The 26174-nt window shown below is 47.7% G+C and overlaps 10 protein-coding genes across 10 annotated transcripts; 5 read left to right on the forward strand and 5 right to left on the reverse strand.

Annotated features, from left to right (window-relative positions):
• Positions 1 to 6: 6 nt before the first annotated feature.
• Positions 7 to 1985, forward strand: I303_108654 (uncharacterized protein; the record flags this gene model as incomplete). Its single annotated transcript, XM_018410295.1, has 5 exons — positions 7 to 388; positions 612 to 701; positions 815 to 1106; positions 1247 to 1613; positions 1737 to 1985. The coding sequence occupies 5 exons, from the start codon at positions 7 to 9 to the stop codon at positions 1983 to 1985; spliced, it is 1380 nt and encodes a 459-aa protein (XP_018260104.1).
• Positions 1986 to 2699: 714 nt separating this feature from the next.
• I303_108655 (uncharacterized protein) lies at positions 2700 to 5959 on the reverse strand (the record flags this gene model as incomplete). Its single annotated transcript, XM_065969885.1, has 13 exons — positions 2700 to 2779; positions 2873 to 2927; positions 2999 to 3080; positions 3218 to 3426; positions 3497 to 3522; positions 3612 to 3777; positions 3862 to 4040; positions 4117 to 4192; positions 4246 to 4358; positions 4421 to 4635; positions 4697 to 4833; positions 4900 to 5526; positions 5591 to 5959. The coding sequence occupies 13 exons, from the start codon at positions 5957 to 5959 to the stop codon at positions 2700 to 2702; spliced, it is 2334 nt and encodes a 777-aa protein (XP_065825957.1).
• Positions 5960 to 6644: 685 nt separating this feature from the next.
• Positions 6645 to 8531, forward strand: I303_108656 (uncharacterized protein; the record flags this gene model as incomplete). The annotated part of the gene is made up of 11 exons (XM_018410293.1): positions 6645 to 6742; positions 6830 to 6944; positions 7049 to 7113; positions 7174 to 7244; positions 7318 to 7402; positions 7482 to 7586; positions 7639 to 7725; positions 7803 to 7912; positions 7996 to 8087; positions 8153 to 8224; positions 8292 to 8531. 11 exons carry the CDS (start codon positions 6645 to 6647, stop codon positions 8529 to 8531), a joined length of 1140 nt encoding a protein of 379 aa, XP_018260102.1.
• A 554-nt stretch (positions 8532 to 9085) lies between these two features.
• I303_108657 (uncharacterized protein) lies at positions 9086 to 10660 on the forward strand (the record flags this gene model as incomplete). The annotated part of the gene is made up of 3 exons (XM_018410292.2): positions 9086 to 9567; positions 9704 to 9910; positions 10066 to 10660. 3 exons carry the CDS (start codon positions 9086 to 9088, stop codon positions 10658 to 10660), a joined length of 1284 nt encoding a protein of 427 aa, XP_018260101.2.
• Positions 10661 to 11668: 1008 nt separating this feature from the next.
• Positions 11669 to 13763, reverse strand: I303_108658 (uncharacterized protein; the record flags this gene model as incomplete). The annotated part of the gene is made up of 9 exons (XM_065969886.1): positions 11669 to 12352; positions 12418 to 12488; positions 12552 to 12613; positions 12665 to 12736; positions 12801 to 12887; positions 12946 to 13179; positions 13249 to 13384; positions 13490 to 13528; positions 13592 to 13763. The coding sequence occupies 9 exons, from the start codon at positions 13761 to 13763 to the stop codon at positions 11669 to 11671; spliced, it is 1557 nt and encodes a 518-aa protein (XP_065825958.1).
• A 511-nt stretch (positions 13764 to 14274) lies between these two features.
• On the reverse strand, positions 14275 to 16046 carry I303_108659 (uncharacterized protein; the record flags this gene model as incomplete). The annotated part of the gene is made up of 7 exons (XM_018410290.1): positions 14275 to 14578; positions 14658 to 14902; positions 15037 to 15143; positions 15209 to 15368; positions 15452 to 15555; positions 15639 to 15691; positions 15748 to 16046. The coding sequence occupies 7 exons, from the start codon at positions 16044 to 16046 to the stop codon at positions 14275 to 14277; spliced, it is 1272 nt and encodes a 423-aa protein (XP_018260099.1).
• A 403-nt stretch (positions 16047 to 16449) lies between these two features.
• Positions 16450 to 18540, forward strand: I303_108660 (uncharacterized protein; the record flags this gene model as incomplete). Its single annotated transcript, XM_018410289.1, has 8 exons — positions 16450 to 16477; positions 16539 to 16680; positions 16746 to 16828; positions 16883 to 16915; positions 17019 to 17146; positions 17209 to 17339; positions 17439 to 17891; positions 18006 to 18540. The coding sequence occupies 8 exons, from the start codon at positions 16450 to 16452 to the stop codon at positions 18538 to 18540; spliced, it is 1533 nt and encodes a 510-aa protein (XP_018260098.1).
• A 593-nt stretch (positions 18541 to 19133) lies between these two features.
• I303_108661 (orotidine 5'-phosphate decarboxylase) lies at positions 19134 to 20479 on the reverse strand (the record flags this gene model as incomplete). Its single annotated transcript, XM_018410288.1, has 3 exons — positions 19134 to 19675; positions 19997 to 20108; positions 20288 to 20479. 3 exons carry the CDS (start codon positions 20477 to 20479, stop codon positions 19134 to 19136), a joined length of 846 nt encoding a protein of 281 aa, XP_018260097.1.
• A 1229-nt stretch (positions 20480 to 21708) lies between these two features.
• Positions 21709 to 23456, reverse strand: I303_108662 (uncharacterized protein; the record flags this gene model as incomplete). Its single annotated transcript, XM_018410287.1, has 2 exons — positions 21709 to 23157; positions 23238 to 23456. 2 exons carry the CDS (start codon positions 23454 to 23456, stop codon positions 21709 to 21711), a joined length of 1668 nt encoding a protein of 555 aa, XP_018260096.1.
• A 363-nt stretch (positions 23457 to 23819) lies between these two features.
• Positions 23820 to 25847, forward strand: I303_108663 (uncharacterized protein; the record flags this gene model as incomplete). Its single annotated transcript, XM_018410286.1, has 8 exons — positions 23820 to 24038; positions 24186 to 24338; positions 24482 to 24560; positions 24655 to 24911; positions 25027 to 25333; positions 25456 to 25562; positions 25692 to 25764; positions 25837 to 25847. The coding sequence occupies 8 exons, from the start codon at positions 23820 to 23822 to the stop codon at positions 25845 to 25847; spliced, it is 1206 nt and encodes a 401-aa protein (XP_018260095.1).
• Between the last annotated feature and the right edge of the window lie 327 nt (positions 25848 to 26174).

Genomic DNA, 26174 nt, shown 5'->3' on the forward strand with positions numbered 1-26174 from the left:
TCCAAAATGGCATCCATAGTCACCCTCCCCATCACCCTCTCCCCCGCTCCTTCCGGATGGTCCAAACCCTCCCTTAGCAAACCATCGGCTCCTAAACAGCTCCCGGTCTATCCTGCTGGACCGTCGTTCATCGGTTCTGCCAGACGACAGATCCTCCAAAGATCCTTCGAGGAAGACGACAAACACATCTTATCTGCCAGACAGAAGGCCGACGCCGCCAAGGAAGATAAAGGCGATGGACTTGCTTTCCCCGGTTTAGGGGAAGAGGAGGAGCCTTCCCATGTGTTGAGCCAGGATCCGAAGGAATGGAAAAAGCAGGATCATTATGCCGTGCTGGGTCTGGGTCATTTGAGGTATAAGGCTCATGATGAACATATCAGAGTTGCTCGTGAGTCTAGTCAGATCCCGCATTATTGCGATCGTATTCCTACTCTGCTTCACTGCTTCCCTCCCATACGTCATGTCATTCTCACGTATCTACCCCTTCCGTATGTGCTCACCACAATACATCATACCGTATCATCCGCGAACTCGTTCATCGAGCTGGGCGACTTGTACACTTATACTTGAAGGATATGATCATGCTGACTCACCATGCCCCACGCTCACAGACCGAAGAAAGGTACTCAGACATCACCCGGATAAGAAGGCCGCTCAACACGGTGCCAACGATGATTCGTTCTTCAAATGTATCCAGAAAGGTGAGTTGAGCAGGATCAAGTCAAGCCCATTTTCTCCTCTCCTCTCTGAACGAGCAAGCATCAGCATCTTCTTCTTCTTTGTCTTCGCGCTAACTCAGGCTATTACCCCACAGCCCACGAGACACTGACCAACAACGACAAACGAAGACAATTCGACTCTGTCGACTGGAACATCGAAGACGAGGTCCCCGACCTCAAATCCCTCTCTCCCGAGCAATTCGTAGATGTGTGCAACAAGGTGTTTGCTCGAGAAGGACGATTCTCAAAGGTCCAACCTGTTCCTGAATTCGGTTCTTTGGACGCCCCCAAGAAAGAGGTCGAAGGGTTCTACGATTTCTTCTACAATTTCGATTCGTGGAGGTCGTTTGAATGGCACGATAAAGAGGTCAACGAGGGTTCTGATAAGTACGTGTAGGCTTCTTCTTCCCTAGATACCATCCGCCTCTCCCTCATGGTAGTACAACACAGTTTGAACATTTCTTCCGTTCAACAATAAGCACGTTCTATACAGTATACTCAACTAATCTTCATCCACTCACTTGCAGCCGAGACGACAAACGATTCACCGAGAAGAAGAACAAGTCCGAACGAACCCGACGAAAGAAGGAAGACAACACCCGACTACGTGTCCTCGTCGACGATGTCCTCGCGCTCGATCCTCGAATCAAGCGAATCAAGGCCGAGGAAAAAGCCGCGAGGGACGCCAAGAAGAAGGGCACAGCTAACGGCGCTGGTGGTGCGGCCAAACCTTTGACGCCCGCCGAGAAGAAGGCTGCCGAGGAGAAGAAGAAGAAGGAAGAAGCAGAGAAGAAAGAGGCTGAGAAGAAGGCGCTCGAAGCTTCCAAGGGCGATCGAGAGGCCGCCAAGAAGGCCAAGGAGGCTGCTAGGAAGAATTTGAAGAAGTGGAAGAAGGTGTGTTGGGCGTTGTCGTCGTTGTCGTCCCCATCATCATTACACTCTCCTCTCTCATCACGGGGCGACTGGATTGCATAGCATCGTATTGAGCTAACTCCCAATGACTGGATCAACTCACAGGCAATCGCAACCGTCATCTCCTCTTCAAACTATTTCCAACCCGAAGGAACCGCCCCCTCAGCTTCTGTCATTGAGAAACAACTGGCCGAGCTCGACTCGTTAGTTGAGATTCTCGAGCCTGAGGAAGTCAAGGACTTGAAAGAGAAAGTCGAAAAAGCAGGAAACGGTCAACCTGCCAAAGACGCGCTGGTCGAGAAGGCCAAAGCTACCGGAGAGAAAGGTGCTGGGAAATTCACCGAGTTCGCCTAAAAGAGGTTGAGCGGTTGAGACTGAATTTGCATCGACCCGAACCTCAAGGTCTCAACATAGAAAGAAATGCTGTGTACTCGTAGTGTACACTCTTTCGTATTGCGCGTTCTTTCGACGCATTTCGAGTACGCCTCGCAATGAAATAGACAGTAGATGAGACTTTGTCCCGTTATGGTAATCCACATGCATCGTGCTTTTTGCTTTTTGCTTTTTGCTTTTTGCTTTTGTGATTCAGGAAAAACAGTGCAAGGGCGAGCAAACATGTAGCAGATCCGCAAGGCAAGAGAAGCGTGCCCACTAAAGCCTATTGTCCAACGATGGGGTCGGATCCCAATCCCAATCCAGATCCAAATCTGATCCCATTTCAATTCCCGTTCCCATTCCTATTCCAATTCCGAATTTGCACACTATCATCCGCTCTTCGAATCCTCATTTACATCACATCACAATACATGACATGACATGACATAAGAATGATTCGTCAAGGCAATAAGCCCAACGACGGCTCTTTGACTACTGACTATCGACAAATGATAACGTCGTATCGGACCGAAGGGGCGCACACAATTATACCACAAAATTTCAACATCTGCTGTAGCCATAGGAGAACCGGTATCGCTCCAACATCGTCCATCGTCCATCGTCTATCCAATTTCGCACATCCCAGATCGCGGATCGCGGATCGCCAATGGCAGAACAACTTATTCTGCATACCTATTGACCATTCTCACCAATTCCGTTCACGTTGTCAGGTTGTTCCTGCTTGGCATTTTTCTTCTTGTTGATTTTCGACACTATCAGATAAAACATCAACACCCATCTGGTCAGCTATTATGCAGAGGCAGAGGTGATGGCAAAGTACGTCCACATGGCTGCGCATTACTCACTCTCTCTAGAAATTATTCCAGTGTTCATATATCCCTCAGGGAAAGCTTCGACAATCTATCAAAAGCCATCCAAAGTCATGAGCTTTCACTTCCCATTTACTGTTGCTGCGCAACCGAGGCACTCACCCTCTTATACATCTTCTGCTTGATAGCAGTCTCACTCCATTCTTTACCCCCTTTCGCGTTCGGTATATTCCATTCATTCGGACTATTTCAATCCAACCCCATGCGGATCCCACATATATCAGCTCGGTGGTCTTATGGTTTCGTGATTCAAGCCTTGTATGAATTGAACGACGATAGAGGGAGGTAGGGACAGGACGGGACAAGAAAACAGAAACTTGCCTGGCTTTCGTGGTGAGGTCCACCATGTTCAGCATGTTCTCAACCAATTGCTCGAATACTTCCCTAATATCGCTTGACCATGGGAATCGTTTGGCCGGTTCAGGAGGTCGGACATCTTCAGGTTTCGGAGTCGAGTTAGGGTTCGGTGTACTGCTTCCTCCTCCGTCCACTAGCGCGTCGATCGATATGGCAGGATTCGATGGTCCAGCCTAAAACGCCATATTAGCGAATTAGCTTTCTACCCTTCTCCTTCAGCGCAACCCTCAGTGTCGAACCCACAATATTTTGCGAAGGATGTTTCTCGTCTACGCGTATATTCGACAACAGCGTTATTTACGAGGCTCAGTCAGCCCCATAATCGCCATCTGAAGTCAAATTAGCTCATGCGACTCACCCCATTCCTTCACTTCCTCTTCCCAGCGCTTATGACTTTCCTCGTACTTAGTCATCACCTCTTCTCTATCATTCTCGACCATCTCCCCAATTTGCCTGATACCTTCGTCTTCATTATCATGTAGCCATCTCCAATACCCTGGATAACAAAGCTTCGTACACAATTTCTACACCAACGCCAAATATCAAGTATCATCAGTTCCTGCAACGTTGTGACATTTCCGAAACCAGTGAGCTGATGGAACACTCACTCTAATGGTGAACTCATTATAGGGCAAAGCACTCGTAATGGCATGCCAGAATCCCTTGTCGATTCCTTCTCTGTCGCCCAGACCAAACATGTCGTGCTGATATGCTGCCTGACCAGCTCGCTGGAGGAAAGGTTTGAGATTCTCGGGGAACTTGCTTCGGTTGGAGGATTCCCAATTCTCTGTTTTACATTCCCCTTTTCATCAGCTCCTGCTGCACTGTCTCCTTCGCCATGACCAGAAGTAGTGGTGACTCACGTTTCTCGCTCTCCGCTCTCAGCACCAAAAGCTTACGTCTCACCTCTGTCGGGAACGCTGGCCAAGGTGGAAGATACTGCTCGCTTGCTCAGCCTCCCTCCGGTCATAGGCGCTCAAAGTCAGACTCACCTTTTCATCCCTTGAGGCGTTTTTGTACCTTATCCTATCAACGGGCACGGGTTTCTCGTCTAAATCCGCATCGTTGTCGTCATCTTCCTTGTCGAGGACGGGGGAAAGCGAGCCTTTGTATGATCAGAATTAGCGATAAGACATGATAGGACAATTGTTACGCCGGCTGGCATACCATTTATGTGTTGGGCGTGCGAAGGTCCGCCATTCCTCTCTCCATCCGAATCATCGATACTGATAGGTTCAGCTTGACTACCCCTGAACCCATTGCCGCGACGTTTGAAAGACCTAAGGGCAGCAGACAGGGATTTTCGAGGTTCTCTAGGCGGAGGAGCGGGATTGGAGGATCTTGGTTTGGCTTTAGGTCGAGCTTTGGGTTTGACCGGTGATCTGCCACAGCATATCAGAACCATGAGCAAACATTTCTCGTGAGTATTCGAGACCGACTTACTCCTCGAGTAGCTCCAAGGTACCGGAATGGACGAAGAAGCCTTCTTTCTTGGGTCTGGCGAAATGCGTAGGCGCATCGATGAGCAAATCGGAATCGTCAATAAAGGGATCTTCAATATCATAATCGATCTGCTTCCTCTTCTGGGAAAGCTCATAACGTATCAGCCTTGTTTTTCTGGAGTCTCAGATATGGGAACAACATACTTTTGCCTTCTTACTCTTCTTGTTCTCGTCGCCATACTTTTCTTCCAACCTTCGTGCGATCTCCTCAGGATCTTCATCCCCCAGTCCCAGTCCGAACAGTGGTCCAGAAGACGGACCGGCGATACCTTCTCCAGGTAATCTCTCATGTCCATTAGATTCCCCATTGGCGATGAATGGATTACTGTCTACATCCATATTCTCCTTTTCTGCCTCCGTTCCATTGGGGTCTAGCGGGATCTCGCTTGGACCGCCGAGCGGGTCTTCAGCTTCGGCCACACCCCAGATCTCTACCATACCCTTTTCTCTGGCTTCGTCCAGAACATTCCACTCGAGGGTTTCTCCTTCTTCCAGCATCGTTCTGGATAATCTGATTGTTCGCATAGGTGGAGGAGGAGGGGGTAAATCCTCTTCTTCTGAGGGTGATCGTAATTTTGCCCTTTTCTTCTTCTTCGGTATCAGCTCATTCGTTGCCCCTTCTCCTCCTACTTCTGCACCATCCTGCACGGGAACTTCCGGTTTGGCTTCGCCAGTCGCGGGAGATGGGCCTGGTGTTCCCGGTTCAGCCTTGATTGTAGGTGGTAACGACAATCTGGAAATCCCGTTCGGTCCTTCAATAGCCACAATCTCCTATAAAGAGTAGGATACCACATCAGCATACTCTTGTACAGGCATTCAAAAGCTGATCACTCACAGGCGAGCCCCCTAAATCTTCACTTTCTTCACCACTATCATCCTCATCGTCATCGTCTTCATCATCCTCGTCATCGTCTTCATCGTCATCTTCATCTTCCTCGCTGACGCCGGCAGGCTCATCACCTTCTTCCGCATCTTCGTAGTCTTCGTTCTCTTTATCGTCATCAGGATTCATATCTTCGGGACCGTGCATCTCCACATCCTCCTGGGATCTTACGAGTTGGGACATAACTTCATTTTCCTCTAAAGTGGAAGTTAATGTGTGATCACCGTTCATGACCCTTTGCTGCGTCGTAGTATGTGTATTGGAGATTGATTCATGAGGATGTCTCGGATGCGGTATGGGTGCAGATCCATGGCTCAACATGTTGACGAGCTGTACCACCCTTACAGGAGATCTGTTCGGGTCAGGGAGCGGTTGTGAGGAACGGTCATCTGGTTTGACGGGCGAAGTCATGGGTGACCCCAGGATGATACCTCCTGGTCGAGAAGGAGATTTGCTCTGGCGGTCCATGCAGGTCGTGTTTCCGCTGAACGAAATCAGAATTGTCAGTTCACGTTGCAGCAGCCTCGGTGGAGGAAGGACGGCGGAAAGGAATATGATCTCAGTGGACGATTTTTTGGGTTGAGGTGACTGACAGTCTGCTGTTCTGAGCTGGCGCTCTGGAGAGAATCGCTTCGTCGTTGGTATGCTAGGTATCTCCCTGTTGTATTGTGGTGATGTTGAGACGAGTTGACAAGGACAAGGACAAGGAAGGAGGAATGTCAGTGTATATTTTTTGTTATTGCCTTTGATGAAGTGTTCGGTTGATCACGCGGTTGGGTGCTAGTAGTACGCGTGTGTCAATTTGATTCCGTTATTTTGATTTGCAGTTGGAGGTCTGTGCGTAGTTGTTTCTATGATTATTATGACACACGGTGGCTGTGAAGTGATGTTAAAGTGATTTTCATCTCCATCGACAAGTCCTTTCTTCAGCACTGTTCATAGCTACAAGACACATTTCTTCCCCCCTCCCCAATAGCACATAGAGCTAGATCAAAGTGGACTCACGATGCTAAGAACTTCGACTCGAGCCGTAGCATTGGCTATTTCAGCGGTATCGTTGCTGGGGTTTGTATCCGCTAAATCAGGATGGGGAGAAGCCTGCGAGTGAGTTCCTCTTACCCTGGGCATCTCCTTAATACAGCCGACATCAAGCCAGCCGTAGCTGATATATCGTGCTTGATCCCGACCTAGTCAATCGAATACCCACTTAGACACAAATACTTATAATCTGGTGACGGATTGCGATCCGACCACATACTGCGCATCGAACGGGACTTGCGCGTACAAAGGATGCAGGAAAGATATCGTAAGTCCCTCTAGTTTCATCTGATATGGCATGAACCCATGGTCAATCGATCCATTGCGCCTAGCATACATTTATCTTGCTGATCATCGCTTTTGTTCTCGTAGTACCCCTTCGGATACTCTGATTATGCTTTCGATCAATTACCGCCGATGTGTCCTCAAGGACAGTTGTAAGTTTCTCACATCAGACTACCGGAGGGGTCACTTGCTCATTGGTCATCTCTGATCAGCTGCCCGGACGAAGGGGATCAGTGTCTGGCCCAAGTTCCAGTGGGAGGGTCGTGCCAGAAAGATCGAGATAGTGCGTCGGATATCCTCCATACTTTGCATCCAGCAAGTTCATATCACTGACTTTCGGACATGGCAAATGGCAGACGAGTGCGCATTAGCGGACAATTATAGGGATTTGGCTGGATTCTTGAATACCAACGGGTCGATCTGTCTGAACTTCACTTGCTAGTGAGTTTATCTGGATCCACCGTATTGATATGACACGTTGTTTATGGCTTGACACTGACTCGCACTCCCTCACGACTAGTTACGCCAACGTCACGCTCGGTCAGACTTGTGTAACGGATAATACAGCATACACAGCTTACCTCGACAGCGGAGCTGCATATGCATTCATCGTATCGCGAGACAAGTAAGCTATGGTTTTTCCAACGTATAATCAACAGCTTACAGATCTACGATAGTTGCGCAAATGGGATGTACTGTGATGGTACCGCCCTACAATGTATGAAAATGAAGAGACAAGGCGAGACTTGCAGCGGAAACAAAGAGTAGGTCTCCGCCATATCCTATATCGTTGAAAGGTATGATGGGAAGAGACGTGCTTACGCTGGTTATGGTGATCTAGATGTTTGACATACAGCTGCGCGGCAGATGGGAAATGCGGTAAAGCTGCAGACGATCCTATACATCCTGGAGCTTGGCAATACGTCCTTGTCGGGTTGGGTATACTGATCCGTTAGTCAGGTTTCACTCTTATCTCCCCCAGCTCGACCCCGCAGACTTTGATTGTGTGTCATGAGCTGAAGCGTTGAATGCAGTGATCGGAGGAGTCATGACTGGTCTATGGTTCATGCACCGTCGATCGAGGAATGAGAACCAGATCAAGCTGGAACAGTATTACAACGAGCAGGTATGTCAATCTCCCAAATAACGACGAACAGGAGGAATGGAAAGCTGATTGATGTTTGGCTACAGATCGCATATCGACAATCCATCATGTCGATGTCTCATGCCAAGAACTCCTTATTATCTCTTCCTCCCAATACGGTATGTCTCCTTCTCTTTCGACTCCCGCTTGTTGAAGAATAAGCTGACAGTCTTGATCTTGATCCAGTTACCGGACGTAGCTCGATCGTCCTTATATCGAGACGATTCAGGCTGGACATCCGCTACGAATGATGGTCTTTTGCCGCCGAATATGCGCCGGGACTCGACGTCAGGTTGGTCTGACGGTGAAGGTTCGAGAGGTCATATGCAGCGGGCCGATAGCGAGGTGTTGTTGATGCCTGGTAACGAGAATAGGGACAGCCGATATATGGATGCGCCTGAGCAACATGGGGGATATAGGGGTTAAGGTTTCCAAATCTTGAACTTCAAGACTTTCATTTCCTGTAGCGTGCTTCTACTATATATCTTCTTACCACAGACATGTTGCGAGATTCGTCATGCGCTCGATGAACGACAGGAGATATGGACATTGTTGACGATTTGACGGATTATCTCTATATTTATTTATGCATTTGTCGTTTCCTGCTTTGAATAAATAGGCGGAATAGGATGATCACAATTATTCCTAATTGCGCGATTTGACTCAATTACAAGAATCTTCTAATACATCCTCGATAATTGTTTCCGTCCTCGCACATGGCTGAACTGAACAGATTTCCAAATGACGCGAAGTGGAAGCTGGAGTAAATGTCAATCAACAAAACAGCTTCTTTGCGTAAAACATACCATCTAAGTCTCATCAACCATTCTCGTATCTCCAGCTCACAGGCAATCAGACCGAGTTCAGACCAGGCGTACTACTCCACCCGATCTCCCTGGATAAGAAGCGGCACCAAAGCGGATCTCGACCGTTCAATCATTAGCCAAACATACAAGCGTGATCAAAGATCAAAGATCAGAATGTCCAACGACTGGTGGACAAATTCAACCTCCTCATCTCACGGGTCAACTCAGACCCAATCCAACGGTACATACTTCACTCCCCAACGACAAAACACGCTCTCTCGATCTCAGCGATATGCTTATGGCTCAGGTCAAGGACAGGGGCAGAATGTAGGGGACGAGCTCGATTCAGAGGATTTGAAGATGGTCGATTCGATCAAATTCTTACCTTCTTTCGCCAATTCCCCCGCTGGGAAACTAGCGTTAGGCTCTAGTCCGCAGAACCAGAATCAATTCCCGTCGGGTGCGACCTCAAGTGGGAACAATGCATCTCAACCTTTCGGGTCTTTCGGAGCAGGAGGAGCCGGGACTGGATTCAATCAAGGTGGGATGGGTATGAGTATAGGGTCTCCAGGGAGCGGAAACAACAATAACTTGGATAGGTCCGAGCAGGGAAGAAGGAGTCCGGGGGTCAGTACGTCCATGAGAGAACGGGAGAGGTGAGTTTGAGTCTGAACTTGATCTGAGTCTCCGACCAAAATGTTCTTCAGAACGTCATTCACATTCGTGCGGATTACAACATGGAGTACAATTTCGCGGTTGATCACTGACCGATGTTACATTATTGCTTCGCAGAGATTCTCCCCGCCATCATCGACGGTCGCTTCTACATCAGAACTCCCAACTTGGCAATTCATTCGCAGGACCCGGTGGCGCCGCCTATTCGCAGCTAGACGAAGATATGCCTCCTACTGCCAGTTTACGAGACTCCATCAGCGGTAATGGAGGCGGGAACAGTGGTGGTGGTCAAGTCCGAAATTCCAATGAAGCTTCTGCACTCGAGTGAGTCTCATAAGGTCTTGCTCCTACCCACCCTCGAGTTATCTTCCGTCACGACTCAGAAGACAATGCAACAAAACCCAAAATCCCAAATCCCACATCCCAATCCCACAAGTCGACGTCGACAATGGTGCTGACAGTAACTTATTCGCGGGCAGACTACCTACTCCCCAAACTTTACTTCCCTCTTCAAACACCACCACCCTACACATCTTCGGTCCGCCCGTGGACGTACTTTCCACACTCAAGCCCTATCTAGGGCAATTCGGAAATATCACCTCCTTCGCGCCCGGTCCAGAGGGGTCTAATTGGTATATCGTCACATACGATTCACCCATCAGTGCAAGCTACGCTTTGAGGCGTCACGGCGATATCTTGAATGGGAGATATATGATTGGATTCAAAGTCCATTCGGATTCTTCTTCCAATGGATGCACTCTCTCTTCAACACAAAACCCCAATTCAAACTCCACACAGAATCAACAACTCCAAGGCAACAACAACTCGGGCGCAGGAACACCCATCAGAATCCAAGATAAATCCATCATCAAGCCTCGTCAACAGCCTCCAAATCACAGTCAACACAGTACAAGTGCGACGACTCAAAGACCGAATAATGATTATGCCTGGGACGATAACGAGGAACAAGCTTCTGGATGGTCAGGATGGGTCAGTGAGAGATTGGTAAGTCCCATCTACCGTCTATCTCAAGTCCACAAACATGCTCACATCGAAAATGCTTTAAGTTGCTGATCGTCCTTCTGTATTTGGTCTTTAATCTAGTTCGGGCGATAGTGGCAAGTACAGAATCGTTTGATACTGTGCAGCACAATAACTACTCTCTTTCGATTCAATGTCATTCCACACACTTGGGACCTTTGCGCCGTATCAGCTTGATCCGCTGAGATTCAGGTATTCAGAGTGATAAAAAGGCCACACGGCGATAATAATGATGATGATGATGCATGATTGGATATACGTATACACAACATGACATATGTCGCGACACCATGACTCAACAACGATGTACACATCAGAAGCGCATACAACTGCGATACAACCAACAAACTAATCGAGGACAAGGGACTTCACTGACCGATACTTGGAGTGACTAACGAATATAATATATCGTACATATGGAAAAGGTGTTTCAGCGGTATTGCACAAGCAGGATGATAAGAAAGGAGGTGTAAAGTATAGGGTATGAAAGCAATATATTCCACAGATAAGTTGAAAGAAGGCGCAAGTCCTGATCGAAAAAGCCGAAATCGAAGTCGAAATTGAGTGGGTATCTCTTGAAGAATCGAACCTTGAAGTGCGATGGAAAAGCTTTTAATGCGAGCGAGGTATCCCTTGAGAAGATGAAGAAAAAAGACAAGTTTGTGTTCGGGAAATGAGTGATCGCAGAAGTTGACAGCAACATTTCGGTGGAAGCGACATTGTTGAATTTGATGCTTAATCGGTTTTCAGTAATCTTGAGAACGGTGAACTGGTCTCGATGTATCCACAAAGGGTGCTATCAAGGTCGAAACGCCATGATGTAGGTGAAGAGGTTGATTCCTTGCTGTTTTACGGGAACGGCACGATTGTTGTTACTCGCATAAGATTACCCTTGCAATTGTCAAAAGAATGCCGGTTCGAACGTTGGCAAGGGTCAAGGATGTATCGAAGTATCGCATTCAAGGCTACTGGATAATTGCGTTCGGAACAAATCATCAGCTCACGAGATCGAGAGGTGCCAAGAACTGAATTCACTCACAATCACTTTGGAGCGCTGTTCCATCTCGACTTGGCGGGAACAGGCATGGAGGTAGCTTCAGACGGGAGAGGCCAGACTTTGTGATTGTTTCTATTGGTACCCTTCTCATTATCTACTGAGAGCTTTGCTCCGGCTATTCCATTCGCCTTTGGGTATTTGGTACTGTCCGAGCTGCCGATTGCTTCGGATGAGGTGTCCTGGAGAGTGGTTGGGCTGTCCATCTGTTCGTGATTGTTGAATATATTCTCCTTGTTGGCCGAAGATGACAACCATCTCGTGTTTGAGTAAGGGAGAGGAACGAATGGAGCAGAATTTGCATTCAGCGATGTAGGCGTAAGAACACCACTGTTGTTAAGCCTGGTGGGCAATTGCACTCGTGACAATCGACTGGCGACGTCTGATTCGTTACTGAATGGATCAAAAGGGAGATTCAGGGGGGAGGATGAACCACCGTTTACCGGGTGCAAGAGGTTCGAAAGCGATGGTTTAATGTACCTTCGCGTGTGTACCGGTCTTCCGCCCAAGGAGAGTCCATGTGCATCGAGCAAAGCAGTCGCAGAAACTTCATGCTCGAAGTAAATGACCGCTTGAAAGGGATTGACTGAGACGATAGAGACTCGGATCACCGGACCAAATGTGCTGAATATCTCCCGGACAGCCCCAGCATTGGGAAAATACACCGGATCCTGCAGATGATCACATTTGTGAGCTGCCTGTATAAGGTGAGAAAGGGGTATAACGGGATGCTTACTAGGTTTTCCACCAGCACAGAACAATCGTCAGACAGGTCCCTTGGAGAGGGTACGGACGGTGGGTGAATGACTCGGTTAGGCAGAGCACCAAATGAACCTGTCCATCAGCAATGTTTGAATGAGGAATACGTACCCGCTCCAAATGTTCTGGAATCTCTTTGCACGAGCGCCCAAGAGATATCGATTTTGAAACCTCTGCATAGCTCGGTCAGCGGTATGAGGAGACGATTGTCCACTTTGACTCACTCCAGCCAAGTTCCATTCATATTCTGCATAGCTTCTACCGCCTCTTTGTGAGTAGACATCAGGATGAAACCCCTATAGCTTGCGCATAAGCGGACGACGATTATCAAACAGGTCATGTGAAAGGGGTCAAACATACCTCCTTCTCCCCATACCGTCAAGCTGTGACAGCAAAGTGGAATGTTCCACCATACCAAATTGCGAGAATAAGGTTTTGAATTGTACTCTATAGTCGTATATCAGCTTGCAATTCTTGACCATATGTTGGCCGACGATATACTGACTGGGTCAAATCAAGAGGCAAGCCCATGACATAGAGGTTTCGAGGAAGCGGACCTTGCGGATCAATATGTCTGTAGCCCAACCCAGACGTGTCTGTCCTCAGAACTCGTGAGAGTGACGGCGGTGTAGGCGGTGCTCGGATATCGACCGTAAGACTGTTTTTGTTGGCGAGCTCTGGCGTCAACAAGCCTTGTGTAGTGACAGTAGCGCTTGAAGAAGGAGCTTTTGAAAGCGTACTATGTGAGAACCAACAGTCAGAATGACTCGAACATGCACATGGCTTCAATGTCACAAGCTGTGCTCACATGCCACTGGGTGCTAGATGGTGTTTGAGGTCCATGCATTTCGCCACTTCGGCTTGGGATCCTACCCAAAGCTGAGCCCATTGGAGTGTAGCAGAAGAGGTTGATTGAGGATGAAGGAGAACACCTAGTACTCGAGCTGCAAGAAGCCATTTGTGTGAGCGGGGGTTGACGAGACTCTGATTCTATTGTCGTAGAAGAGGAAGGTGTGTATGCGCAGTTGACAAGAGGGGATGATACCTACCGGCACTTGAGAAGAAGTTGATCAGGTTCTCAGCATTGACTGATTATATTGTAACTTATAAGCTACTTGTGCCCTCTTTTAGCAGCGCCGCATCAAGCTTACCAGCGGGATTGAGACCATAAAGTCTGATCTCGTTATCCGGTACTCTTGGGGTAGGGTCTTGCAGATCTTTCCCTTCGTGTATATCTTCGCCATTATCGTTGGGTGACATGGTGGCATGCTTGTCGGAAGAGGGTGGAGGAGAAGGCAACGAAGCATCGGTATCTGTAGACATGATGCTGTGCCCTCTCTCGTAAGATGGGTGGGGTGAATGCAAATGAGAAGTAGTTTAACTGGGAGTGTAGAATATCTGTGGAACGGAGAAGTAAGGGATAAGGATGGGACGGTGTAATATACAATAAAATACTACACAGGATCGCTCTTCAAAGGTCTTAAGACCTGTAAAGAACGTTGGGCAGCTGAGCAATAAGATGCTTGTGAGCCTTGAGAAGACGAGATGGAAGTGAAGAAAGAGGAAGACAGAAGGAAAAGAGAAGAAGAAATCAACCGCGGTTGTTGGTATTTATATTGTATGTGTATGTTTGGGATATTGGATCAACGCAAACGCACGGACGCTGGTTTGTCGTGTTGATTCCTTTGACAGTTGACATCAACTATCAAAATGATAATTGCGCACGGACCACTTCGAGATGACAATCTGAATGGCATCAACCATGCATGTCCTTATAGCGAATTAGACAACCTAGCTTCATGACTCTGATGTCGCGCGAAAGCGTTTGGAAGCATCACCACCCGCCCAGAGGCGGCACGTCATTGGTAGGTAACGGTGGTGGTTTAGCTAATGGCGGTCCATGAGGATGGCCATGCATCTTCGAGGCTGAAGTGCTGGCTGCTGATGGTTGCAAGATCGATTTATAAGACGGGACGATATCTTCTAAGTATGTCGAAGATGGCGATGAGGATTCGATAGGTGTGATTGGGGTCGAAGATGAATGAGATCGAGGTTTGTAAATCAAGATAATTATAAGACCTATAATACACAGGAACAAGAAGAGTATACATTTACGCCGACCCGTGTTGGCTTGATATCTACCATTCCACATCAGCCTCGATCACTTCTGAGATATAATATGTGATTATTCCGATTGATAGGATTAATTTGGCTTACCTCTGAGCAACCTTCAATTCCTCCTCTGCTCCTTTCAGCTCTCGAGCAGTCATTTGTACATTATACTCCACACTATCCAGAACCGTTCCTTGCTCTACGACCAAATTACCCAGATCCCTAAATAGGTCGGCCAGCTCTGATATTGAGGAGGCAATCTGCGTAATTTCGTTGGACCGTTGCTGAATATCGATATCTATTGCCGATGTGGACTGTTGTTGACTTTGAGACTGCATTTGAGTGTGCGACTGAGTGGAATAATCAGGAAAGATCAGTGACCGTTCAATGATCATTCGCACATTTCTCTGAACTCGTTTTCGCTGGGTTTGCAGCAGTATTGCAAATGGGGAATGTACCACGGGACTGTAAATTTCCAGCTCACTGCTTGCTCATCCTCCTCCAGCTCATCCAGCAGATCAGTCCCCTTCAGCGTCATAGCCCCGGACGCAACCATCAGATCCTTATTCTTAATCGCATGTCCTTGCAGTTCTACCCAGAGCCCACTGATCAGCTTGTGGTTCTATTGCACTTTCGACAATTCTCCTCGGACTTACTCTGCATATATACACGCTGCTTCTTCCTAAACATCCCCGATAAGTCCTGCACCTTCTGGGCTAGGCCCCTTTGTACGTTCTTAGCAGTCAAGATTTCTACTTTCGTCGCTCGATTGGTTGGTTGGACTGAAGATATCAGTGATGTACACCGGCGGAAGTCCTATGCGCATACCATAGCAGTCAAGCTACCTGATCAATTACAGATCGATGTGCCGTCTGAAGTTGTAGAGAAGCTTGACCCACTCTTGTTATATCCGAAGTCTGCCTTTCAATCTCCCTTTCTTCCGCTGTGCGATCTGTAAATCCAGGTAAAACATGCTTGGCATGCAGCTTATCTAACGCTGAGACTGCATTCCGTACATCAAACTCATGGGTCAGTCTGAAAGATAATGCGGTGGGGAAAAGCATGAAGCAGATTGACTTGACTCACTCTTTATTTTAGCTCTCGAGAGGATTTCTTCAACTTCATCGCTCAGATCAACCCTATATCATCAAATAAGCTTTATTTACATGGTTGCACCGAGCGAGTTCAGACGTACCATTTCGGAGGCAGCCCTTTCCCTGGTAGACCAGAAGAATCACCTATCAACCCAATCTGCTCTTCATCATCTCCGATATCCACCGTATCGCCATACTGTCTATCCGATTTACGAGCTTTACTACTATACGTAGAAGATGAGTCCCTCACACTGAGGTAGAACAACGTTCGGGATCTTGTTATTGGCCCATCTGGTGTATTTTTCGAGTACGGGTTGAAGGAGCTTGAAGGTGCGAATGATAAATTAGGGGTGTTCGATGATGAGGAGCCCGGAGTCATGGGTAGGTAGGGGTTTGACATTTCGACTTGAGGTTCCGCTCCATCAGGACAATCAACTCGGTCGATTCGGATCCGCTTCTAACTTCTTTCCCGTTCAGATTACTCTGGTATCCTTATTGTCCATGAACTTGTGGTTTCCCAGCTTGCGACGAGTCGTGCATACCTCTACACAAAGGGAGGTGTTAATTCACAACTATACTTGGCAACAACAAACTGAACCGCACAACGCAACGTGGCATGACACGCGTAAACTGACGTCAGTCACGTGATCCCATAATCACAACGACACCTCAGCTTGACGATCACCTTGAGCTTCCTCTATCTTACACCCAATTGATACGCTACAGTCTGTATCACGTCCGGCACCGATTATCCATCATTTAGCTCTGAGCTAGCACCAGTACACTGAACCGAGTAAGCCAAGATGAATCACGGATACGATGACTCAGACGGTATGTTTATCTTTACTCGATCTTGCCACCTTGTCCAGCACTGATGTTGATTCACTCATAGAGGAATACGATTACGCGACTCCGCCTGTACTCGGAGGCGGAGGAAGGGGCGGTCCCCCTGCTGGACCTAGCGCACTCTTGAGCCAGCTCATGGGAGGAATGGGCGGTATGGGAAGATATTCATTCAGAGCTCCTCCTCCCTCGTATGTCCCTCCTTCTTCAATTCTCGTGGTGATGGATCAAGCTGAGGTCAGCTTTACCCATATAGCGCATTCGATGAATATTATAAGGCATACTCTGTCGCTGTCATGGGAGGGAGAGAACGTCCAGAATTGATGTATGGTGGTAAAAGTGAGTCACGTACCAGTGTACCTTGGATATTTAGCTGACTGATTGGTTTGGTAGTCATTATGCCTCCTGGAGCTTTAGCCAAACTCAGTATGTATATTTCATATAACCCATCTGGAGTCTACTACCAATCTCCAAGATACTCAACTCTCGAAGGATGAACGTATGCTGATGTTCGAACGAAATCTTGCAGCCGCCCTGGATATATCGTCTCCATGGACATTCCAACTTCGCAATCCTCGTAATCCGACCGTGCACCAAACACATGCGGGTGTATTGGAATTCATCGCTGATGAAGGAATCGTCCACCTTCCCGCTTGGGTCAGTTGTATCGTATGTCAGGACGTTCACAGCTGACTGACTGTATGCTCGTGGCTGTACAGATGATGAAGACTCTCAATCTGACTGAAGGGGATCCGATCCGATTAACGGGTGCAAAATTGCCAAAAGGAAAGATGGTCAAAATACAAGCTCAGTCGACGGATTTCTTGCAAGTGTCCGATGCCAAAGCAGTGTAAGTCGATTCAATCAACAATAGACCGTCCTATTTGTCATGTGTTCATAGACTGGCGGAGACGACCAAATACAGTTGGCTAATTGTGTTTCAATACAGTCTCGAATCGGCCCTGCGTTTTTACTCGGTACTAACCAAGAACGATATCATCGAAATCACCTACAACTCCCTCATTTTCGAATTCCTGATCATGGAGACTTATGCCGTCTCGGGCGAACCTGCTTCAGGCGGGATTTCGGTCATAGATACAGATTTAGAAGTCGATTTCGAAACTCCAGTCGGCTACGTCGAACCCCCCAGACCGGCACCTGCACCAATCCCAACGATGGCTGATAAGCTCAAGATCGACTTGAGCGAGACGCATACGGTGTCAGCGGGGTCAAGTAGACCAGGTACGAGCCTGAGTAATCGATCCGGGGGCGACTCGAGCGGCGGGCAAAAAGAGAGCTTCACCGGCGTGGGACAGAGTCTGAGCGGGAAGAAAGTTAAGGGTAAAGGTCTGGCCAAGAAAATTGAGCAGGTTGACGAGAGTTCAAAGATCAATCGAAATGAGTGAGTGTCTGTTCGTTCCTCAACTTTTTCCTTGCGCTCCTTGGTCGCGTCATGTTCTGCATTGTTGGCCCCGAAGAGAGAAGACAACGACGCTGATGTGTGAACATCTCTTAGTGGTCCACGAATAATTACTCCAGAGTCATTAGCAGACGACGGCCGCAAGATCCCAGCTGCTCTGGTCTTGCCTCAAGGGAAATTCTTCTTCGGTTTCAAATATATCGAATACGATCCCTCGAAAGCACCCAAACCCACTTCGGAAGATGCAGAGAAAAATGGGAATGGGAATTTACATCCATTCGGTGGATCAGGTCAAACGCTGAAGAAAGCACCTCCGAAAGGAACTCGATCACCATTCCGTCAACCCTCTCCACCACCTCCATCTACAACGACCGTAAAAGGTAAAGAGAAAGCAGATGGTAAAGCTGAAGCTGAGGCTGCAGCAGAAGATAAATGGGCTAAATTGGGCAATGGAAATACTTTATCGACTTCAAACAAAAGACCGAAACTGGAGGAGAAAGAGGAAGCTCGAACGCACTCAAGACAAGAAGTGATAGATGCTACGATGCTGGATGAGGATGATTTCATGTTTGATGGTGGAGATGGGTCCGAGGATGACGGAGATGATGTGATTGATATCGACTCAGATTGATCGCCGATTTGAATTTATCTTCCCTTCCTTCTGGACACCGAACCACGGGCTTAATTCCCTAGCATGACGTGAAAAAGAACCTGCATGATCTTGAGGAGAAGCCAGCGACCTGTTCAAAGTTGAACTGGGATTGAAACTTGAGAGACAATTATGAGTTCGAGTATGTTATCTTCCATTCAGACTGTATGACACGATAAATGCATCATGGCATGTATATTTTTCTCATGATCATGAGTATACGTATGAGCCAGGAGATGATCTTCCGCCCTTCTTGTTCTTAGTATGCACGAATGACATTCATGGTTTTTACTTTTCGTACTGGAGTGATCTATCTACACGACATATTGCTTTTCTACGAATCATTCTATTTGCTTTTTCGTCATTCCTTCTTCCATTGACTTTTGACACGTACAATATACTCTTTCTCCCGAGGTCCCGAGGGAGGAAGGGAACTACGAGTACCTCTTCTCTTTTGTATTTGTCTGTGAAACCACATCTTCTCTCCGACCGAGTCCCACAGCCCACATCCCACATCCCATACCCACATTCGTCCCTCACACCTCTTCTCAAACAATGCTACATTGACTCCTCGTTTACTGTTTTGCCAATTTCAATCGCTCTTCATAAGCTTCCCAACCCGCCTTTCTGTACCTCTCCGCCTCATCCCTTACCGCTGCCTCACCTCCTGAGACCCCATATATCCCTCGGCCAACAATGATCACATCCGCTCCACTATCCACCACGCACTCCCTCGGAGTCCTGTATTGTTGTCCTAATGAATCTCCTTTAGCCGCCAACCCTACTCCGGGGGACATGATCAAATAATCTTCTCTTTCCCCTTCTTTCTCTTTCAATAACTCCGCCTTATCCACACGGTTTTGAGCTATAAACCCAATGACAAACTCTCTCCCTGCTTCTTGCGCCATCTTGAAAGTCTCTTCTGTGTACCCGCCCACAGCCAGGGAGCCTTTAGAAGACATTTCAGCGAGGAGGAGCAGACCCCGTCCGAGGGGTTGGCCGATCTTAGATAGACCAGCGATGATTCCGGGTCCAGGGACGGAGTGGGCGTTGGTGAGATCGGACCAGGAGGCGATTTTGTGTACCCCCGAAGAGTATTGGAGGGAGACGGTGTTTCCTATAAAGAAAGCGTAGAGTCAGCATCAATTTCGATAGACTGGGTGCGAAGGGGGAACAAAGACGAAGGAGGTGGGATACCATACAATACGAGTGGGCTTCACAAGGAAGCAAGTCGGGTGGGGTTGGCGTAGGGCGCAGAAAGAATGATGATGATGATCGTGATGTCAATGTCTCAAACAAGAGGAGAATAGAGTGGCATATATTTTTAAATCTTTGTGAACAATAAATTAGGAAAATGAATGGTCTTGAAGGACGATCGAGGTCATGGGAAGGGAAGGAGCATAATGAGAGGGACGCAAAACGCAGAAAGCAGACTCACCAATATCAGCAAACTTCCTATCTTCGAAAATGACAAAGTCTAACTTCTTCGAGAGTCTGACCAGTTCTTCCGTGAAGGCAGGCGTGAAGTCTTCGAAGATATCTACGTGGGTCTGTAGTAGTACTCAGCAGGAGTTAGCGGTCAGCGGTCAGCAGTCAGCAGTCAGCAGTCAGGAGTGATGGTATTGGTGAGAGAACAAGGCGGAGACGGTCATCTTGTAGACGAAGTAGCATTGACCGAAGAGGGACTTGATAATCGATAATCGAAAGAGTGCGTGAGAGTTTGACCCACTTTCACCATACAGACACTAGCTCCGACCCTTCTGACCACCTCCAAAGCCTCAGCCGCCGTAGACACATCTACAGAGACGGCCAAGTTGGTCTTCTTCCTATCCATGATCTGCAGGATCTTGATCGCTGTCGGGTTGGTGTGGGCCTTGATGCGCTCAGCATAGGGGATTAACGTCGTTGGGTGGGGGGACATCTTAGCTAGACAGTGTTGGCTTTGGAAGTTTCTAAGATGATAGCCTGAGATGAATGAACGAAGTCTTCTTCAACTTAATGAATCTGTTTCTATGGTCGGACTACTATCTCTGAAGTAGAAGCAGGATGATATGCTGGGGTGGTTGGAGTTTCTTATATATTTTTCGTACCTCGTCTTCTTGCTTCTTAGCCGATTGAGAATACTCTCCACCCACTTTGATGGTATCCACACAGCTATGAGATCGTTAGGTAGATAGTCTTGATCCGTAGTCAAGTTTGATAGATTACTTTGAGCTACGAGCTATGTGCTTTTAAATGTGCTTTGTGCTTTGAGCTTTGTGTATTTGAGCTTTGTGCGCTGATCAAATTAACCGGATCAAAATCAAATCCAAGATCAATTTGGACTATTGCGGCTAATGAAAATACTCGTACGCGGGTATGCGGTATGCGGCTCCGCATAGGCTTACATCAAATATAAAATATACCTCCGAAAGAGGGCCGTGCCATACCATACCAAACCATACCACAATTGAACACGATAAACACGTTTTGGGGTATCTTTCTGGGTCAGCCATTGAACGCTATCACGCTACTGTATGCCGTACCAAACTCGAGAAATTATACTATTCCCTTCATGGGCCAGACAGGCTAAGGATGTCGAAAGGCCAGAGTAAGGATCAGTGAGGAGCGGGACCAAGGAAAGGGGTATGCCTTTGGTCGTACTCGAAGGCGTTGATGGTGTGGTGTCGAGTTGATTGATCCCCATGTTCCCTTTGATACGTAGGATACCATCTGATGGTCTAGACTCCCTAGCATTTTCATGCAAGTTGTGCTCAAGCGGCATCAGAGTCGGCATCGGTTCAAACGATCGGATCCGATTTTCGACGGATCAAGAGATGTGCGTGATATAAGAGGAGTACGTTATGACAGGATGATCGTCGTGAATAAGTGGTCTACTGCTGATTGGTCCGATTAGCTTGGGTCGGGTCACACTGCCCACGTCAACCGTATTCCAGAAGAATCTGGTCGACATGTGTTTGTTTCGCATGTTTCCTGTGATATTGATACAACAATGCTATGACACTTTACAAGTGGATATGAATGGTGCAAGGTAGTTTTAAACCTCTCAAAGCCAATCCCTTTTTATCTACCTGGTCACGTCCATATTTCATGGCTCTCGACGATGACCTCCCAAGCACAAACCCAAGTTTCATCACGTACCACAAATACTTACACTTCCAACCGTCTCATACCAAACGAATATCCCTTATTCCCACTCTGACTCTTCATCAGCTCCTCACGTTCCTTTTCCTCCTTTTCACGTTTTGCAACTTCGCGAGCCATCTCCACTTTTTCCACTAACAGATCCACTAACCTCCTGATCCCCAAATTGTATTTCCCGCTCAATGTAATTATATCACTCGTCTCGCCTACTACATCCTCAATCTCTTTGATTCGCTCTTTACCTACCCGCTCTTCCACTTGATCCGCTTTATTAAGTACTACAATATTCGCCCGATCGCTCAACCCCTCTTGATAGCTCTCCAATTCGTTCTTGAGCACCAACAAGTCTTCCGCTGGTGACGGCTTAGACAGGTCCAATACATATACTAAAACGGGTGATCTTTCGATTGAACGTAAGAACGAATGTCCTAATCCCACATTCTCCGATGCTTGAGGTAGTAGTCCTGGATTATCCGATAGCGTAAATCGTATTCTCTCTACATTACCGTTTCTAACACTTGTTCCTTTTTGGATTTTAGTGTTGGGAAACTCTTCGCCCAGTGTTCTGCTAAGATCTTCAATTTCCCGTTCCACCAGACTCTCTTGGATTTCCGAACCACCCTCTAATTCACCTGACCACCTCCCATCCTCATATACTCTCACTACCCCAATCTGGGGGTTGAGGGTCGTGAATTGATAATTCGCAATTTCAGCTTTCTTCCCCGTCAGACCTCTTAACAGCGTCGATTTCCCCACATTCGGGAGTCCTACTAATCCTACATCCGCTAAGAGCTTCAACTCAAACTCGAAAGTCTGGATCGGTGGCATAAAACCCCTACTTGCTATTCTGGGCGAATCGAAGAACGGGTTGCCCAGTCCTCCTAGACCTCCTTTCGCCAGTAATATCGGTTCTCTAAGCGCTTCACTGATATCCAGTTCTATAGCGGGTTGTTGTTCGAAAGAGGGAGTTTGGATTTTCCACCTTCCTTCTTTCTTTAAGAGAGTTTCGGCGCCTTGATATTCTTCAAGGGAAACTTCACCTCCTGCAGAAGGATGAGAAATGATCCATCGTTTCCATTTCCGCATCCTTTTTTCATCCTCGTCTAAACCCAGATCAATCTCTTCGCGGATCGTGCGCTCTTCTTCCCCCTCACGGCGGATCTCCCGGACGATGGTACCGACCGGAACAGTAATCAGAACGTCGTCTCCGCGTTTACCATGTTTGTGGGCGCCGGATCCGCTGGACCCTTGACCGCCAACAACGCGCTTCTTGAGGGTGGTCAACGATGATAGAGATGGCGAGGTTGTGAGGTAGACTGAACCTCCAGAACCACCATTTCCGCCGCAAGGAGCTGATGGCCCAGATCCTTTGAGAGTAGCTTGGAGGGCGGCGGCGCCGGAGCCGCCTTTTCCGCCTCGGACAGTGACCAGTATATGATCGACAAAGGTGTTTCCCTAATTGTACAAGAATCATGGCATTCAATTGCTCATTCTGCGTTACGTCCCTTGAGTAGGGTGCACGTGTGTCCACTCACATACTGCCGCCTTTTGGAGTCCGCTTTGCGTTTCCTGCGTTTCAGCTCGCCGGCCATATCCCCGAAAGACTCGACAGAGGAATAGTCGGTGTCCGGGTCATGTTCATCGACGGTTTTTGCTGAGTACAAGCGAGCGATTGACAGATTCCCTCGAATCACCTGGCGAGCCACATTTTGACACCTTGGACAAGCATCCCACAGTGGGGGCAGTATGAGCATTGTTGTGGTGGGCGGTGGATATGCTTTGGCTATACTAAGTAGGTATTGTATCATTGGAATATGCTCTACGTCGAAGATATGCGAGTGTATCGGTGAATCACCTCCACTCTGAATATTCATAATTCGATTTAGGATTAAATGATAATAAATGGGATGAAAAGATATTCAAGTGATTGACGGCTAAATTGATGCCTATTCTCGGCTCGGGGGTGAAATCTCGGATAGCCCATGCATAGGAGTGTTTTGCTGGGGAAGCGTGGTTGAGTGGTATGGTAATTGTAATTTCGAAACCATCAACAATCTCTTAAACTCCTGATATCATCCTTCTTCATCACCCTCACTCAAAACCCTCAAAAGATCAAGATGGCCTCCCGAGCAGTCTCCAAAGTCCTCCGACCAGCCACCGTTTCTGCTCGAGCCCTTTCAAGCTCATCGACGACCAGTTCCGCCGCTTCAAAGCTCGTTGGTCGAAATGCCCTCCTTACTACGCCTTTAGCTAGGGTTTCGCGATCTGAACCCAAGTGGTTGGTCGGTGCCGAGCAAAGACGATTGGCAAGTAGTGATGAAGGTGCTCAACAGATGGTGAGTCCAGTTTCACAAATGGTGCTCTGTTCAAATAGTTTTTGGATCGAATTTAAGCGAGAAAATAATACCCGGATAATACCAGTCAAACAAGGTTGGACAAGACGTGTATGCTGATGAATGATAATGCACGCACGCTATTCGCAGACCGTCAGAGAAGCACTCAACTCGGCGATGGAGGAAGAGATGAACAGGGATGAGACCGTCTTCGTCATGGGAGAAGAAGTGGCTAGATATAACGGTGCTTATAAGATCACCAAGGGTTTATTGGATAAATTCGGAGAAGATCGAGTGATTGATGTGAGTTGCCATCGCGTTGTGTCTCTCGTTCAGTATAGACTATACTACACATCGCGTATCTTCGATCCAGAGTCACACACAAGGTAATGACATGCGCATCGTAGTGCTACCGCTGACGATGCCATGATGATTCAATCGTCCAGACCCCAATTACCGAATCTGGTTTCGCCGGTATGGCCGTCGGTGCTGCTTTAGCAGGTCTTCGACCGGTCTGTGAATTCAGTGAGTATTCGTTCGTCTCCACCCCACACTCCCCACTCTTCTCTCATTATCTCTAGGGACCACTGACGACTGACAAATTCCTGCAACCTCGTAGTGACCTGGAACTTCGCGATGCAAGCCATCGACCAAATCGTCAACTCGGGAGGTAAAACCTACTACATGTCCGGAGGAAACGTGCCTTGTCCAGTCACTTTCAGAGGTCCCAACGGTGCCGCTGCTGGTGTAGCTGCTCAACACTCACAAGATTACTCGGCCTGGTACGGTTCCGTCCCAGGTTTGAAGGTCATCTCCCCTTGGTCAGCTGCCGATTGTAGGGGTCTGTTGAAGGCTGCCATTAGAGATCCTAACCCTGTGAGTGGTCCAATCCCATATCTTCTCCGATCCCGCCGAGGTTCCCCTTGTTTCTGTACATGCATTTGGGCCATCTAAACAGTGGGGTAAAGGAACTGACAAATTTATTCTACAGGTATGTTTCCTCGAGAACGAATTGTTGTACGGTGTTTCGTTCCCAGTCACCAAGGAAGAACTCTCCGAGGACTTCTTGTTACCGATCGGTAAAGCCAAGGTTGAGAAGGAAGGATCGGACGTGACAGTGGTCACCCACTCTAAGATGGTCACTCACTCGCTTGAGGCCGCTGAACTCCTCGAAAAGAATGAAGGTATCAAGGTGGAAGTTATCAACCTTCGATCTATCAGACCGTTGGATATCGACACGATCATCAAGAGTGTCAAGAAGACCAACCACTTGGTCACTGTCGAGGGTGGTTTCCCTGGTCAGTCATTCTTCCTTTCTTCCCTTTTCTCCTTCCTGAAGTCTTATAATCATACATTCTTCCGCAACCACGTCGTCGGTATTGTCGAAGCTGAAATGTTTGTTTGTGCCTTTCTTATATAGCCTTCGGTGTTGGTTCTGAGATCATCGCTCAGATCTGCGAATCCCCAGCATTCGACTTCCTCGACGCCCCACCTGAGAGAGTCACCGGTGCTGATGTACCTACTCCTGTGAGTTACATCTCGACGCTCTCCTCTATCCGACCATATCTTGCAGATCCTCATCTTGCCAGCGTTATAAAGGCGCTCGTGTCTTGCGTCAATCTGCTCACGGCTGATCAATCATTGTTCTGGCTTTAGTACTCTGAATCCCTCGAGCACATGGCTTTCCCCGATACCGACATCATCGCCAAGGTACTCAAGAGACACCTTTGTGAGTCTCATTCTTTGCGTGTTTCAGATTCTTTTGCAGGATCAACGCTAATATTGTTATCCGCACATGTAGACCGACAATAATTGCTAGATTGCAGTGACGGAAATATGGGTTGGGTATGGCTAGATTAGGGTCTATTTCTTCTGCTACTTCGCGTTTGCGAGCATGTGGATATGCATTTCCATGGGTTTCATCATGCTCTCCCTATGCCTTGCATTGCATCGGATTGCTGTATAGCAGCCGCCTGGTCAAGCGAGTGTTATTCCGTCAATTGCATGGTTGGGTGGCGTGTAAGAGGATTGCGCGTATCGGTTAAGAAGAATGACGATTATGCGATTATGTGATTGTGTGACCAACACAAATATTCCTCTAGACGACTCGCTACCTTTGATTAATCAACCTTCATCACC

This window comes from Kwoniella dejecticola, chromosome 11 (genome assembly GCF_000512565.2).
Source record: "Kwoniella dejecticola CBS 10117 chromosome 11, complete sequence".
NCBI classification, from domain to species: domain Eukaryota; kingdom Fungi; phylum Basidiomycota; class Tremellomycetes; order Tremellales; family Cryptococcaceae; genus Kwoniella; species Kwoniella dejecticola.